Raw genomic sequence first — 16,321 nt, 5'->3', positions numbered from 1 at the left:
CTGCAGATACAATGCGCCAAATTCAAATTGTAAGGGTTGAATTAAGAGTCGGGTAACGACTCGCCTGACCAAACCTAAGGAGGACCGATCGGTTTACAAAGGACTTACCTAACGAATTTTACCTTGTGTATGGTGATTTCGGCAAATCTGCCCGCCTCAAAAAATTGACCCTCGTCAAGATGCCGTCTCAGACCCACACGGCTATCGTCCAGGGAATGGATCGTGCAGCGCTGTTGAGGTGTCTCGTTCAGTCGGGCCCGTTATGTCACACCGTCCGATCCCGGTCCGATAGCGTGCGTCAACCTTCAATAATCCGGCATCAATCTTGAGGGTCCCTATTCCGGGCGCCAACTGTGAAAACAAGGAAATAATATGAGGCAGGGTAACCAAAAAGGAAACGCACCAAACACAGGTTACAAAGGAACATACAAAGTACTTTATTTTATACTGAATCCAGTTACAAAAGAACAGAACAAAATTCAGATAGCTATCGACCCTCAGTACAACACAGCGAACTCCGGCGTGGTTCGGTGTGCTCAGTGAGTGCAAATATTCATTGAAACAGTCAGGCTTTCATACATTTCTCCAGCCTGTTGTCCAGCCTTTCTTCAGGTTAACCATTCCATAAATAAGTTACTGCTCTAGGATCCCTTGCCAGGTCAAATCTAGTTCACCTTAGGTTTCTACATTAACGAGAAGAAATGGTAATAATGTATGCTCTAGGCCTAACATTACAATGCAGGACTTAATTTATACAATATAGTTAAGCAGGTGTTCTCATTCAATTATAGATCAGTTTCGGTGATACAGGTAATCCATTACACACAGGTCAGCAGAAGGACAAGGTCTCAGCTCATGACCCTAACAAGTGGCCTGCAGGCAAGTTATACATTAGCTGTACAGGGGTCATGACAACCGAGTTCTGTTCTGAATAACATAGGCCACCATTTTAGCTCACATGGTGACTTTATAGAGCAAGAAAACCTAAAATGGCGGCTTGACCCAAAATGGCCGTTTACATAGATTCTAAGGTCAGGACCTTGCAATGCAAGTTTATTCGCATGTAGTTTATAAGCAGCTTGTTAGCAGCTTGCCGTAGGCCAATATACATATATTCATAGCAATAGGAGGCACGATATAATTTCTAGTTTGACAGGGTAACCCTTTCAAATTCTGCCCCAAGTGCAACCGCAAGTATCCTTGGGTTGACAAACACGCCACCTGTAACCTCTGCTTGCCGAGGGACCACCCCGAGGCGAACTGCAGAGCGTGTAGCCGGTTCAAGGCTAAGATACTTAAGGACCGCTCGACCAAACGTTGGGCCCACCACGCCAGGCAACGCGAGGCCATGGAAGCGGAGGGCACATTCAGTGATGGCAGTGACGCCGTACTTTAAGACGGCGAGGGCAACGAGGCGTTGAAAGACGCCCAAACGCCAGTCCCCGACCTCGGAAGGCTGTCCGGCAGCGCAGTTATGGGGAACATACCCGGCGACACAAGCGCTACCCACACCACTTCCACACCTAAGCACTCAAAGTCCAACCGAGACTCGACACGCGTGTCGAGTTCTCGGAAAGAGGCACACAGAGCGGTCCACTGAATCAGTGTCCTCTGTGCGTTCTCGGTCAAGATCGCCTCACGGCACCAGGCAACCATCCACAGTTGCCAAAAGTGCCTCACTCACCAAAGTCATGGAGGTAAGCTCATCAGAAGATGAAGCCGACCGCCAGCCCCAGGCCGCTCGCCAAAAGTCGGCGTCAGCAGACCGTTCGGCGGCTGCTTCCGAATCCCGACGCCCTCAGTCTAAGGAAAGTGACACTACCCCCGAATCGCGACGCCAGGCGTTGAAAAGCTCTGAGAGGGTGAAAAGACCAGGGAAACACACTTCCACTCATGGGGAAGGGGGGAAACAGCAGAAGAAACCATATTACCCTTCTTCTGCACCACAATTACATAAAGACAGTTCTAAGTCTTCTGATAAACAGCTAGCCAAGACCGCTGCACAAGCCCATAGGTCCAGTCAAGGCATAGAAGGGGAACCCTCTCAAGAAAGGGTCATTCCCAGCTCCCCAAAATGGACCATTGAGGATATAGACAGGGTTATGTCTAGGTTGTCCTCCCTAGCAGACTTCTACTCAAAGAACCCAGAACACTTCCTCTCCTATACCCCGGACGGTGCTACTCCCTCAGGGTCTAGGGACCCGCAGCCCCTTGGTAAGAAACCTCGGTTTGAGACCCCAACGCAAGGTCGGTCTTCAGACCCTTTTTACATCCAGCCTTCCGCCCATATAGTGAGGATCTACGACAGGATGAGGATCCAGACTTGATAACGTTGGACGACCAAACTGGGGTGGACTATTATGGGGATGACGAGGACCAAGAGGGGGAGGAAGATGACCCAGAAGTCTACAGAATAGACTCCCCGGTAGGCAAAGGACCTCAAGTTATCGACTCGCCAGTCGACAACCAGCCCCTCCTAAATGAGGTCTTGACTAGAGCGGCAGAACACTTCCTCATATACACTCAAGGGGCACAGGAGGAGAGAGACTTTGCTGAGGAACTAGTAGGAGAAAAGAAACCAATTGCTCAGGCCATTCCATTTCTCAAGTCCATTCAACGGAGAATTGATCCTTCCCTTCTCAATCCTAACCTCACCAGGACAGTAAACCCCAGAGTCGAGAAATTGTTCAGGGCAGCCCAATCAGACCCACTTTACATAAGGGGGCAACTGAAGCCGGACTCCCTAGTAGTTACTAATACCCGGAAGAGGGCGGGAACGCCTCCATCATCTGAGGCTCCCCCCGACAAGGAGAGTAAGAAAATCTACGGGTTGGGAAGGAAGGTAGCCTCCACTTCCGCTTACCAGGCAAGGATTGCCAACTCCACCACTCTGCTGGCTAGTTACAACTGCCACCAGTGGAAGCAAGTAGCTGCCCTCATCGACTCCGCACCGGAACCCTTAAAGGGCCAGTTGGCCCAGGTTGCGTCGGAGGGGAGAGCCGTGTCCGGTTGCATCCTTAAGGCAACCTTTGATGCCGCAGAGAACGCCGGCAGGCTAATAGCAGAGAACACTGTCATTAAGAGGCATGCTTGGTTAAGACAGTCAGGGTTTAAACCTGAGACACAAGCATCCCTAATCGACATGCCGGTGGAGCCTAATCTACTGTCTGGCAAAGCGGTAGAGGACGCATTAAAGAATGCCAAAGATGAGTATGAGACTCTGAAATCCCAGGGACAGTTGCCCAACAAGCCCCCTAATCAGAGAGGCAATAGTAATTTTCATCGCCCACGCGGCAAAAATTCACAAAGAGGCTCCATCTATTCACAGGGGCAGGGTAGTTCATGGGGTAACGACCAGCAGTCTACCCAGAGTTACAGCAGAGAGGGGCCGTGGTAAGGGTAGAGGCAGCCCTAGCAGAGGCGGCACGCCTCCCGCAAAACAGTGACGCCGCGTTCAGGGTCCCTTCTCACGCAACCCCAGTAGGGGGACGCATTAACAACTTCACCCAAGCTTGGGAAGGGATCACATCAGACAGAGGGGTGCTGTCCACAGTGTCCGCAGGATACTGCATAGAACTACTCGATCGTCCCCGAAACCACCCTCCACGTCAAAAAATACATTCCTCAGACCACCAGAAGATCCTCCTCGAGGAGATTGTCAATCTTCTAGCAAAGGACGCGATAGAACTCGTGCCGGGCAACCAGGTAAACAAGGGTATTTATTCAATTTACTTCCTTGTGCCAAAAAAAGACCTGACAATGCGCCCAGTATTAGACTTACGCCCTGCAAACAAGTATGTCAAAGCCCCAAAAGTTTCGCATGACTACTCTCCAAGAGGTAATCCCCCTCCTAAAAAAGGGGGATTACAAGGCAACATTGGACATGAAACATGCCTATTTTCATATTTCCATGTTCCCAGCGCACAGAAGATTCTTGCGCTTCAAGGTGGACAGTCAGCACTACCAGTTCAAGGTGCTGCCCTTCGGTATAGCCTCGGCTCCAAGGGTATTCACCAAGGTACTGTAACGCTCACCTGACTCCCACGGGGGCGCTGGCCTGGTTCGCGCTGCTGTGATCTCGTCTAAGGTGATGCGCAGGGTTCGGAAGACGGACTGGACCGGGCCCCAGATCTGGCTTGTCTGACTCGCAGAAGTATCCTTCTGTAGGTGAGAATAGGGGGTTAACTGTCTGCGGGGTAATGCAATCGGCCTCCCACTTACCCCTCTCACCCTCCTCAAAACCCTTCTGTGCTTCCCCATAGCGTCTCACCTTAGGGTCTGGAAGGACGAGCTCTCCATCCTGCTTCTGATGCAGGGGCGCGTTGGTATCCAGTTACGTCACTGGATTTTCGGATGGGTGAGAACCAAACTTGCTTGGCTTCCAGGTAAGTTTTTCTATAAGTGGTTCCCCTTGTGTCCAGGCATTAATGTTCTAATGCTAGTGTCTTTTTCCCCATAGGGGCCGGGGTACGGAATGCCGGGGAACAGGCACCGACCCGAGGTGAGCGGTGAAATCCTTGTGGAAATCAGGTAAGTCTTTAATGAGTGTTTTGGTAATGTCTTTTCATTCACTCATTAACGCTGATGTCTTTTTCCCCTTAGGGGCCGGGGGCCGAAAATGCCTGGATGCGGCGCGGACCCGAAATGAAAAGGGAATGACCCATCAGGTAAGTCTTGACATGGAGTTTTAGCTTCCCTTTTCCCTTCTTTCTCTCATCTTTGTTCTTGTCTTTTTCTCCCTAGGCGCGGGGGCGCGACTGCGAATCCGGATGGTCGCTGCTGAACATGGAGGCGCCCTGTAAAGGTGAGTAGAATGCGGCGCTGCAGTGATCGATGCGATGTGCTTTTAAAAATAAATGTCTTCCTTTTCAGGATTGTCGGCGAAATGTCTCTGGGATGCAGATTTAGCAGGTGAGGCCTTTTCCTTCTTCTGTTCTCTTGTTCCCTTCCTTTGCAGGTGATTCAGGATGCTGGCAGGTGTGGCAGAAGTCAAGATGCAGGAGCAGACACAGTGAGCATCCAGCTGCTAGATGCAGAACAACGCGAAGCACGTGTGGCTGATCGGGTGTGGTTTAAATAGCCTTGGAAGAAGTTTCTAGAATGTGTCCTTCCTCCAATCGGGTATGTATCCTTCCCCGACCACGCCCGGGTGGTAAATGAGTCCCACAGGTAAAGTAGTTCCTTTCAGGCCTCAAGGAGGCCGGGGTTCTGCAGCATGGTCTGCATCAGGTAAGTGCACCCAAACACTTTCATAATGAGCCTGGCGCCTATGGCGCCAGGACTGACGTTTTCTATGAGCCTGGCGCCATAGGCGCCAGGACGCTGTCCAAAGGGCCCCTATAAGGGGTTGCTGGGACCTTCCCCGGGGACTTGATGTCCGCTTTCGGGGACGCAGGGCCTGAGCCGGCTCCCCGGGAGCGGGCATCGTGACGGGTACTGGCGGTGGCGGCAGCACACCTACGCTGGGAGGCAATACCAGTGTACCCTTACCTGGGCGACTGGCTCATCACGGCGGAGACCCCAGTAATTTGTAGATCAAACATTCAAAGAACGATCAACCTCCTCTTCGAATTGGGTTTCACCATAAACGAGAAACCCAAGGTACTGGCAGTGGCGGCGGCACACCTACGCAGGGAGGCAATACCAGTGTACCCTTACCTGGGCGACTGGCTCATCACGGCGGAGACCCCAGTAATTTGCAGATCAAACATTCAAAGAACGATCAACCTCCTCTTCGAATTGGGTTTCTCCATAAACGAGAAACCCAAGGTACTGGCAGTGGCGGCGGCACACCTACGCAGGGAGGCAATACCAGTGTACCCTTACCTGGGCAACTGGCTCATCATGGCGGAGACCCCAGTAATTTGCAGATCAAACATTCAAAGAACGATCAGCCTCCTCTTCGAATTGGGTTTCTCCATAAACGAGAAAAAAATCAAGCCTGGTGCCAAGCACCTCCAAACAGTTCCTAGGAGCTGGCCTAAACACTCAAGAGGGGTTGGCCTTTCCATCCGAGGAAAGAATTTGGAATCTACTACTGCAAATTCCTCTTTATCAGCCCAGTCACCAGATAAGGGTGCGCAAAGCGATGCGTTTGTTAGGCATGATGGCGTCATGTATTTACCTGGTCCCCCACGCGTGCCTGCGCTTGCGACCCATGCAAGAATGGTTGGCGAAACAGTGGTCTCAGGCAAGTGGTCAGTGGGACGATCTAGTGGTTGTTTCGCCAACACTTGTACAAAGTCTTCACTGGTGGACAAGAGAACCTGTCAAAGGGGAAACCCTTTTACGATCCAGAGGTACAGGCTGTAGTCACTGCGGACGCATCCCTGTCAGTGTGGGGAGCACACCTCCTTCACCACACAGCTCAGGGTCTCTGGTCTCACACAGTGGCCAAGAACCATATCAATCTGCTAGAGCTTCTGGCAGTATTCAGAGCGCTTCAAGCGTTCGAGCCCCACCTGTTGAACCTGTCAGTGCAGATCCTGACAGACAGCACAACAGCAATGTTTTACCTAAACAAACAGGGACTCGTTCTCCAAATCTGTCCAAGCTTGCCCAGAAAAGCTGGAAATGGGCACTCGGGCGGAACATTTACCTGTCATCTCAACATGTTCCAGGGGATCTCAATTCGCTAGCGGACGCTTTGAGCAGAGATCCCCACCCGCCCCAAGAGAACACGAATGGTGTCTACTCAGAGAACTCGTAGAAGACATCTTCTAACAGTGGGGGTTCCCCACTACAGACCTATTCGCCACAAGCAAAAACAGGCAATGCCCAGGATTCGCATCCAGGTTCCCCCAGCCAGACTCCAAGGGGAATGCCCTGTGGATGAACTGGTCAGGGATGTTTGCCTATGCTTTTCCACCAACCCCTCTCATGAGGAAGGTGGTCAACAAGATGCACAGGTAATCGATGACGCTCATCCTAGTTGCTCCCATGTGGGCGAGGCAACCGTGGTTCCCACACCTACGCAGACTTGCAGTGTGCAAACCCATTAGACTCCCGTGCTGGTACAACGTACTGTCCCAGCACCAAGGTCAAACAGTGCATCCTCAACCCAGCTCAATGAACCTGGCAGCATGGCTCCTGAAGTCATAGAGTTTGGACATCTCAACTTACCACAGCGATGTATGGACATCCTAAAGGAATCTAGGAAACCTAACATGAGGCACTGTTACTTTGATAAATGGAAAAGATTCGTTATCTGGTGCCAGAATAGGCAACCCAGTTGATTGCACTCCTTCCAATATTGTCACTTACATGCTCCACCTGCTGGATGCAGGGCTGGTATTTAACTCACTAAAGGTACATCTGGCAGCGCTTTCAGCCTACACCACTTCCCACAACAAGGTTCTGTGGTGGAAAGTACCAGTGGTTAAAGCCTTCATGGAAGGGGTAAAGAGACTCCACCCTCCAATTTCAAACCCACCACCTGGTTGGGACCTTAATGTGGTGCTTGCTAAACTCATGGGCCCACCATTTGAACCCATGCATAAAGCCAGTCTCAAACACCTGACCTATAAAACTGCCTTCTTAGTAGCCATTACATCCATAAGAAGGGTCAGTGAAATTCAGGCTCCGTCAGTGCAGGATCCTTTCTCTACTGTTCATAAGGATAAACTGGTTCTACGAACACACCCTAGGTTCTCACCTAAGTTTATTTCTAAATTCCACGTTAACCAGTCCATCGAGCTTCCGGCCTTCTTCCAAGAAACCAAAAGCTCTGCTGAGGTGAAACTACACACTCTAGATGTGCGAAGAGCGGTCCTCTACTAAGTAGACAAGACCAGACCGCTAAGGAAAACAGACCAACTGTTTGTCTCCGTAGCAACAGGCAGAGAAGGAGATTGCGTCTCTAAAGGTGCCATCTCCAAATGGATAGTCAATTGTATCCAACTATGTTACTCCCTTTCTGAAAAGATTCTGCCTTTTACGCCAAGAGCCCACTCTACAAGAGGCATTGGGGCCACTCTGGCTTTCATTGCAAATGTACCCCTTGACACCATTTGCAAAGCAGCTACTTGGAGCTCTATTCACACTTTTAGTCAGCATTACTGCATTGACACTCATTCCAAGACAGATACTCAAGTGGGACAAGCAGTTCTAAGACATCTGTTTGCTCAGGACCCTTCTCACATCCCACCTCCTTCCTCTAACACTGCTCGCTAATCTATGCACAGCATGTGATCTAAGCAGATTCCACAAGCCTCAGAAGGGATACATTACTCACCGTAATCGTATTTCTGATGCTTGTATCTGCTTAGATTCACATGCGACCCGCCCTTCCTCCCCTCTGAGAGAAGGCGCATGGATGCTTGTAGTCTTATCTTCCTTTCTATCTGCTTGGATAATCTGTACTCACGCTACTCCTCATGCTACCTCATGTCAGAGAAAATACAATCTGAGGGTCCTACACGCGTGAGGGATCATGGGTACAGTGGACGTCACACTAGGGATAGTATTACTGGCACGCCCTGTGTCATCGCCCATTTTCGAGTTTCAAAAAACCACCTGTAATACTCTGCAGCTTCTACTAGATGTCGGCCTATGCACAGCATGTGAATCTAAGCAGATACAAGCATCAGAAATACGATTACGGTGAGTAATGTATCCCATATATCACTCTGAGGCTTGTGGATCTGCTTAGATCACATGCTGTGTATAGTCCGACATCTAGTGGTAGTCGCAGAGTATTACAAGATTTGTTTTTGAAACTCAAACGGACGTCGACAGGGCGTGTTAGTAATCCTATGTGTACTGTACCCATGGTCCATCATGCATCGAGGTCCCTCCGATTGTTTCCACAATCTAAGTTGGTCGCAAGTTGCAGAGTTCCTTTCAGGCTGATGCCTTTTGATTAGTTAAAGTTTATTCATAGACTTTTCTTTCTTTACTGTCTGCTTGTTGCCGCAGCATCATCCAAATGCTCGACGGCCCTAGTTCCATCGTTGTCGACGATGCCTGACTGACTCAACGACCAGACTTTTGGCCTTCATGGCCTCTTCAGGGCTCAGCCCTTACAGTAGGAGAGCAGGGGGGAGGTCTTGCATAGCTATTCCATTTAGACAATGCACATTCTGCCACCCCATTTTCCCTTTTGTCGCCAAACCACCCTTTCCATTTATTATGGAAAACGCCCCTTTTAAATGTTTCCCTTCTGCCACAGGAAGTTCCAGTGGAAAGATACGTACAGTGAGCAACTACTGTCTCCCTAGGGACCACCCAGAAAAGCTTTGCATCTCCTGCAAACATTTCCGCCCGAAAACCCTTAAACACTGCTTGACCAAGCACTGGGCCGTCCACGCCATGCAGGCCGAAGCCTCGATCGACGTGACAGCGAGGGCAGTATCAGTGTCCCTAGTGACGCAAAAAGCGACCAAGGTTTGTCGGTACCCTATGTCTGGGCCTCTGACTCCACTAAGCAGGCACGCGAGTCTGTGATGGAAATGACACCCGGCGGCCATAGCGCGCACACACACTTCCAAACACACAACATATGGCGACCTTCGAAATTGTTGACCGTCGAAGCCCGCGCAGGGTCTGCGGTAAAAAGCATCTAAATCCTTCCTTTCCTCTGGGCCATCTCTTGCGCCTTCACTTCACCGCAGGCCAGGCCTTGGAACTGGCCTCGAAGGTCGATTCGGACACCACGCATAAAACGCCCTCCATTCATGGGCCAAAAAAGGCGGCGACAAAAGGCGTATCAGCGTCTCCAAACATACACCGAAGATGCAGGAACTTAATAGAAAAACATGTCCCTGCTAACCTTTTAAAGACAAAATCACCCAAGATAGCAAAATCTTCAATGCCTTTGCCTCCCCAGACCGCTGGCTCTCATGATACTGGGTCTTCTTGTGCAGATACACTCACAGGGGCTTTGCAACACAAGACCAGGCACTCTTCCATATCACCGCTACCCCTTCATGTTTTCCACCCTCCTATGAGCGGACCCCTGAATGATTAAATAAAATTATGAAGAGGATGTCATGCTTGTTGACTTCATGGACAGGCACCCTGAAGAACTTGCGTCCCTTAAAGACACCTCCCAGTCAGGGGCTGCAAAAACAACCCCCTGCCAAAAAAACACGTCTTGACCTCCCACAACCCAGCACTTCCGCTCAGGGCCCTCGAGCCTCCCTCTGTCAAGACCCCTCTCAGGACATGTATGCTATCGACCCCTCAGGGTCTCAAGACCCCGGCTCTCATGGAGACCAGGGATATCAATACAGTCAGGACCAGATCTGTCGCCCAGTCGCCTGACCACCAAGATCAGCCCGTGGCAGATTCACCTGTAGATAATCTGCTTCAATACCATGAACTGCTGCTGAAGGCTGCCCAATGTTTCCGTATTGACAACCAAGAGGCCCAAAGGGATAAAGACTTTGTGGAAGACATTCTTGGTGACAAGAAATCTGCCACTCAGTTCATTCCACTGTAATAGAAAAACTTTTCAGGCCAGCGCCAACAGACCCCCTGTACATTAAGGGTCAGCTCAGACCTGACTCACTTATCACCACTACTAGGAAGAGTGCTGGCACTCCTCTGGTTTCGGCTGAAGCCCTGCCAGATGAAGAAAGTAAAAATCTACACTTTTGGAAGGAAAGTCGCATCCTCAGCAGCATTTCAAACTAGAATTGTGAATAATTCCACTCTCCTAGCTATTTATGGCTGTCACAAGTGGGATGAGTTGGAACACCAAGTTGAGGCTGTACCAGAACCCCTAAAATCTCTTCTACTGAACACCATTTCAGAAGGCAAGCAGTTATCTTAAGAGCATTCTTAAAAACAACCTTGATGCAGCAGACAATGTGCGTTGCATCATAGCAGAGGGCACACTTATCAAGCGCCATGTCTGGCTTAGACAGTCTGGGTTTAAATTGGAAACACAGGTCACCATACTTAACATGCCGATGGAACCGAATGCCCTCTTCAGCAAGGCTGTCAAAGATGCCCTCAAAAGTACAAAGAAAGAGTATGATACTCTTAGATCCCTCAGCCAATTAACCGACAAACCCTACGTCCAACAGGGTTCCTCAAACTCCAGGAGTATTCGGGGACAGGGCAATGCTCTTCTGGATACAATCGGGGCAACCAGTCTTCGATACAGGGCCCCTCACAAGGACAGTCTTCAAAAGATCCAGAGGAAAGGGCAGAACATCCCCTGGGAGAGGCTCAACCCCTCCCAAGCAATTATGCACTGCTACAAATCCCCTCCCATGTCACTCCAGTAGGAGGTTGCATCTCACATTTCACCCACGCATGTGAGGGGATTACATCAGACAAGTTGGTATTGTCCACCGTTGCAAGGGGGTATTTCATCAAACCTTTGCAAAAACCACCCAACTGGCCGCCAAGACACAGGAAGATGACGCCAGAAGAGCGGTGCATTCTATTGGCGGAAGTAAAGACTCTGCTGGAATAAGACACCATAGAGATTGTCCCAGTAAATCGGGTAAACAAGGGTATTTATTCAACGTCCTTCCTTGTGCCAAAGAAAGACCTATCCATGCGAACACCTATGTCAAGCCTCAAACGATTTGCATGACCACACTCCAAGAGGTAATCCCTCTCTTAGAATCGGGGGGATTACATGGCAACATTGGATATGAAAGATGCATACTTTCATATTTCAATGTTCCCAGCGCACAGGAATTGGCTCCGATTCCAAATAATGGGTGTACACTACCAGTTCAAGGTGCTTCCCTTCGGCATCGCCACAGCTCCAAGAGTGTTCACGAAAGTGCTTGCAGCTGCAGAAGCACACCTATGCAGAGTCAATCCCAGTGTTCCCTTATCTAGCCGACTGGCTAATTACCGGGGCGTCTCCTCAAATTTGCAAACAAAACCCTCAATGAACTATAAACCTTTTTTTCCAATTGGGTTTCTCCATCAATGAGAAAAAGTCAAGTCTAGTTCCCAGCCAAGTGAAACCATTTCTGGCAGCCATCCTAAAAACAAGAGGAGCTGGCTTTCCCGTCAAACGAAAGGTTACAAAACTTGCCGTTGCAAGAACCTCATTACAAGGCCGGTCGCCAGATAACTATGCAAACCAATGCACTTGCTCAGGATGATGGTCTCATGCATACACTTGGTTCCACACCCACACCTGTGCATGCGCCCAATGCAGGAGTGGTTAGCAATACAATGGTCTCATGCAAGCTGTCAGTGGTACTGTCTAGTGTTTGTTTCGCTAACTCTGGTAAGGCCCTTCACTGGTGGTCCAGGGACAACCTGTTAAAATGAAAACCCTTTTTTGCGTTGCACCAACACAAGCGATCCGAACTGCAGATGCCTCACTCGTCAGATGGGGAGCCCACCTCCTCCACCACACAGCCCACAGCCAGTTGACACACCACAACCCAAAAACACATCAACTTTCTAGAACCTCTGGCAGTCCTCAAAGCTCTACAAGCCTTTCAACAACATCTTGCAGGACAAACTGTGCAAGTCCTCACAAACCGCACCACTGCCATGATCTACATAAACAAGCAGGGAGGCACATACACTCCAAGTCTGTCCAAGCTATCCCAAAAAATATGGAGGTGGGCACTTGGGCAGAACATGTTCTTAACCTCTCAACACGTTCCAGGGGAACTCGGTGCTCTGACGGATACTCTGAGCAGATACTCGCTACCAGAAGAGCATGAATGGCAACTCAACAGAGACATTCTAGATGTCGTTTTTCCCAATGCCCCCCACCCCCAGCCTCTCCTTTAGCCTTTTTTCCACAAGCCTAAACAATCAATGCACAGACTTTGCATCCAGGTCTCCCCAACCATGGTGCACGGGGGAACGCCCGGTGGATAAACTAGTCGGGAATATTTGCACCAGGAACAAGCTACTCTAATCATGTTTGCTCCTATGTGGGTGAGACAACCTTGGTTTCCACATCTGCTCAAACTGGCGAAGTGCAACACAATCAAGCTCCCGTGCCCTTACAACATGGTAACACAATGCACGGGAGCATCTCCCGACAGTCGCCCTCAATTTATGAACTTGGCAGCCTGGCTCCTGAAGTCATAGTTCGGTCACTTAAATCTTCCACAACGGTGTCTGGATATCCTAAAGGAGGCATGGAAACCCAACACCAGACACTGCTACTTCAACAATTGGAAATGGAGCAGGTCACAATAGATAGACCAAATTGAATCTTCTCCAGCTAACATTCTGCATTACATGCTTTACCTACTAGACTCTTGCTTAGTATTCAACTCCATTAAAATACATCTGGCGGCACTGTCGGCTTACACCACCTTCAGAACAAAGTATCCTGGTGGAAAGTTCCACTTATTAAAGCCTTCATGGAAGTGGTAAAGAGGATATACCCTCCCATCTCTAACCCTCCACCAGGTTGGGATCTTAATATCGTGCTCTCCAAACTCATGGGTCCGCCCTTTTGAACCTGTGCACAAGGCCAGCCTAAAACATTTAACCTACAAAACTGCATTCCTATTAGCCATCACCTCTATAAAACGAGTCGGTGAGATACAGGTTTTGTCTGTACAAAATTCTTTCTTCATAATCAACAAGGACAAAGGTGTCCTCAGAACACGCCCTAGGTTTTCATCTAAGTTCATTTCAAAGTTCCATATGAATCAATCTAACAAACTTCCTACCTTCTTTCAAAATCCATCATTCTTTGCTGAAAGAATCCTCCATAGACTAGATGTACAGAGGGTGATCTTGTACTATGTGAACAAAACTAAGCCCCTGGGGAAAGCAGACCAACTTTGTTTGCATAGAACATGGGAGAGAAGGTGATGATCTATCAAAAAACGCCATCTACAGATGGATAGTCAAATGCACACAACTCTGCTATTCCCTATCCAAGCAAGTTTTACCTTTCCCCTCACAGGGTTCACTCTACCAGAGGTACCAGATCTACCTTGGCCTTCATTGCAAAGGTCCCCCCTAGACGCCATTTGAAAAGCAGCTATATGCAGTCCGTTCATACATTCACACAGCATTATTGGATTGACACTCGCTCTAAAGCAGATTCACAGGGTGGGACAAGCGGTACTTAAACATGTATTTGCTGCTGTACCTTCTCACATGCCATCTCCTTCTCCAGATATTGCTCGCTAACCTATGCAGAGCATTTGATCTAAGCACCCCACGAGCCTCAAAAGGGATAGATTACTCACTGTAATCGTATTTCTGATGCTTGTATCTGCTTAGATTCACATGCGCCCACCCTTCCCCTTTTAGACTCGATGGCGCTTGTTTTCTGGTCTCATTGTTTCTGCTTTATCACATCTATACTCGCGCTATACTTCATGCAACCTCGTGTCAGAAACAAACAATCTGAGAGACCTGGATGCGTTTAGGCCCATGGGTACAGTACATGCCACACTGGGGATAGTATTACTAACACTCCCCGTCGACGTGCGTTTTTGAATTTTGATAAAATACTCTTGTAATACGCTGCGAATACCACTAGATGTCGGACTATGCAGAGCATGTGAATGTAAGCATTTACCAGCAACAGAAATAAGATTATGGTGAGTAATCTATCCCATCTATTTTGGATTCAGAATTCCTTTGCGTGTCACATATTGATCCACAATGCAGCATCCAATATGTACACAGTGAAATATGGATCATTTTTAACCTTGAAGTGCCCAGGCATTTGCAACATGGTGATCTCACATAATTGAACTTTTGCCATTTTTGGTAGAATACTGGTGTTACTTTTTGTGTAACTAGATATTTTTTATTGTGCATCTCCCAGGAGAGAACCTATTCTTGGAGCACATATTTCAATCCACTCGAAATCGTGTATTGTGAACATTTCATAGCATAACAGAAGAACATACGGTTTGGAGGATCATTTGGAGTCTGATATTTGTGTTAATTTTGTATGTTTACTTATCATGCCATTCTCGCTGCAGGTTCACCCTGACAACGAAGAATGGACATGCTTCGAACAGTCGGCCAGTCTGGATATCAAATCCTTCTTTGGTTTTGAGAGCACTGTGGAGAAAATAGCCATGAAGCAGTACACAAGCAACATCAAGAAGGTCAGCGGCTCTTTCCTCCAATTCTTCATATTGCAAATCCCCAATCGAATTGTGGGGCATTGATTCCTCATTCCGGACTTCTGCTTTCATCTTCCAGGCACCTTCTTTTTGGAAAATAAATAGTTTAAAAAAGGATTATATTTATGCATGCAGCTATTCGTTTCACATGTTATCTGCACTGATTATTTTAATTTTTAAAAAGCGCTCACACAGCCCGGTGGCATCGAGGCGCTGTTACAGGAATATGTCTTAGATGCGTATTTATGATGCACTTAATACCCAGAGGTTACTAAGCGCAGACCCGGGGATCGAACCTGTGTTGCTTCGTGTCGTCTTGTTTCCAAGGCGAGCATGTTGCCGCTGAGCTATCCTACTGGGATTACTTGTGTGTATAAAATACATTTTTAGTGTTGAACCCATGTTTCTTGATGCCTTTGGAGCCAGGCAACCTGTCCCATCCATGAAGCATCTTTTTCAGCCTCCCAGTCATGTGAGCACCAGTACATCTGGTAAATGCATCCATATATGAGCAAGATGATAATGATGAGTCTTGAATTGAGTTGTCTCTGCAGGCCTTTTGGGCATGCACATCTATCTGTTCCGAAGACTGTCCACGTTCTGCTCAAAGACCAAACGTTAACAAAATAAGTGTTTATATAGTAGAGATGTGTATAGGTAGAGATTAGAATGCTGTGGTGATGTCAGCCTGGCATGTAGATAATAATCCAAATGGAATGTTTAGCTTTGAATTGATTCCACTGGAGAGTCGTTGTTAGCATTGGAGAGTGGAAGTGCTAGGGGTCTGTTCAGTGTGATATTTTTTTGTTTAAATAAACACACTAAGAAAAGTATTTTGGCGTGGAAGTGTAAGGGGATTCAATTTAACACTACAGCTAAGTCAACGCCTAGTCTATAATACTGAATGAAAACCCTTATTGATATATCTTTAGGTCCAGTTCATGCGTTCTGGATGACTACCCCTATATAACACCCCTCTCTTGGAATCCCCCTGACCCCACTGAGCCAAGAAGTAGTTCTGTTTTGCAAGTTTAAAAGGTTTATTTGATAAATTAAAATATATATATATATCACACTTTATAATAAATTAATAATTGACTAGCACACTTAATCTGATATGATAAAGATTAATAACGGAGAATCTGGCACTAACACGCTTCTTATAATCACTAATGAGTTGACATGAAATGGATAAGATAGCACACAGGTGAATAGGAACAAAAGAAGAAGGTGGTACAGAATGCTTTATGTAAGCTCAGGTGGATGCAATATTCAATGAA

The 16,321-nt window shown here is 48.1% G+C and overlaps 1 protein-coding gene across 2 annotated transcripts in view; it reads left to right on the top strand.

Annotated features, from left to right (window-relative positions):
- Positions 1 to 16,321, top strand: part of SEC14L1 (SEC14 like lipid binding 1) — a 510,699-nt gene that overhangs the window by 190,378 nt on the left and 304,000 nt on the right. For both annotated transcript variants that reach the window (XM_069654651.1, XM_069654652.1), the window contains exon 5: positions 14,895 to 15,023. In XM_069654651.1, coding sequence (XP_069510752.1) covers positions 14,895 to 15,023 — 129 coding nt within the window. The remainder of the gene's footprint in view (positions 1 to 14,894; positions 15,024 to 16,321) is intronic.

The sequence above is a fragment of the Ambystoma mexicanum genome, chromosome 3q (genome assembly GCF_040938575.1).
Source record: "Ambystoma mexicanum isolate Mex_15411 chromosome 3q, UKY_AmexF1_1, whole genome shotgun sequence".
Lineage (NCBI taxonomy): Eukaryota > Metazoa > Chordata > Amphibia > Caudata > Ambystomatidae > Ambystoma > Ambystoma mexicanum.
Note: the sequence above shows the minus strand (reverse complement) of the source record. Positions and strands in the feature narration are given on the sequence as shown.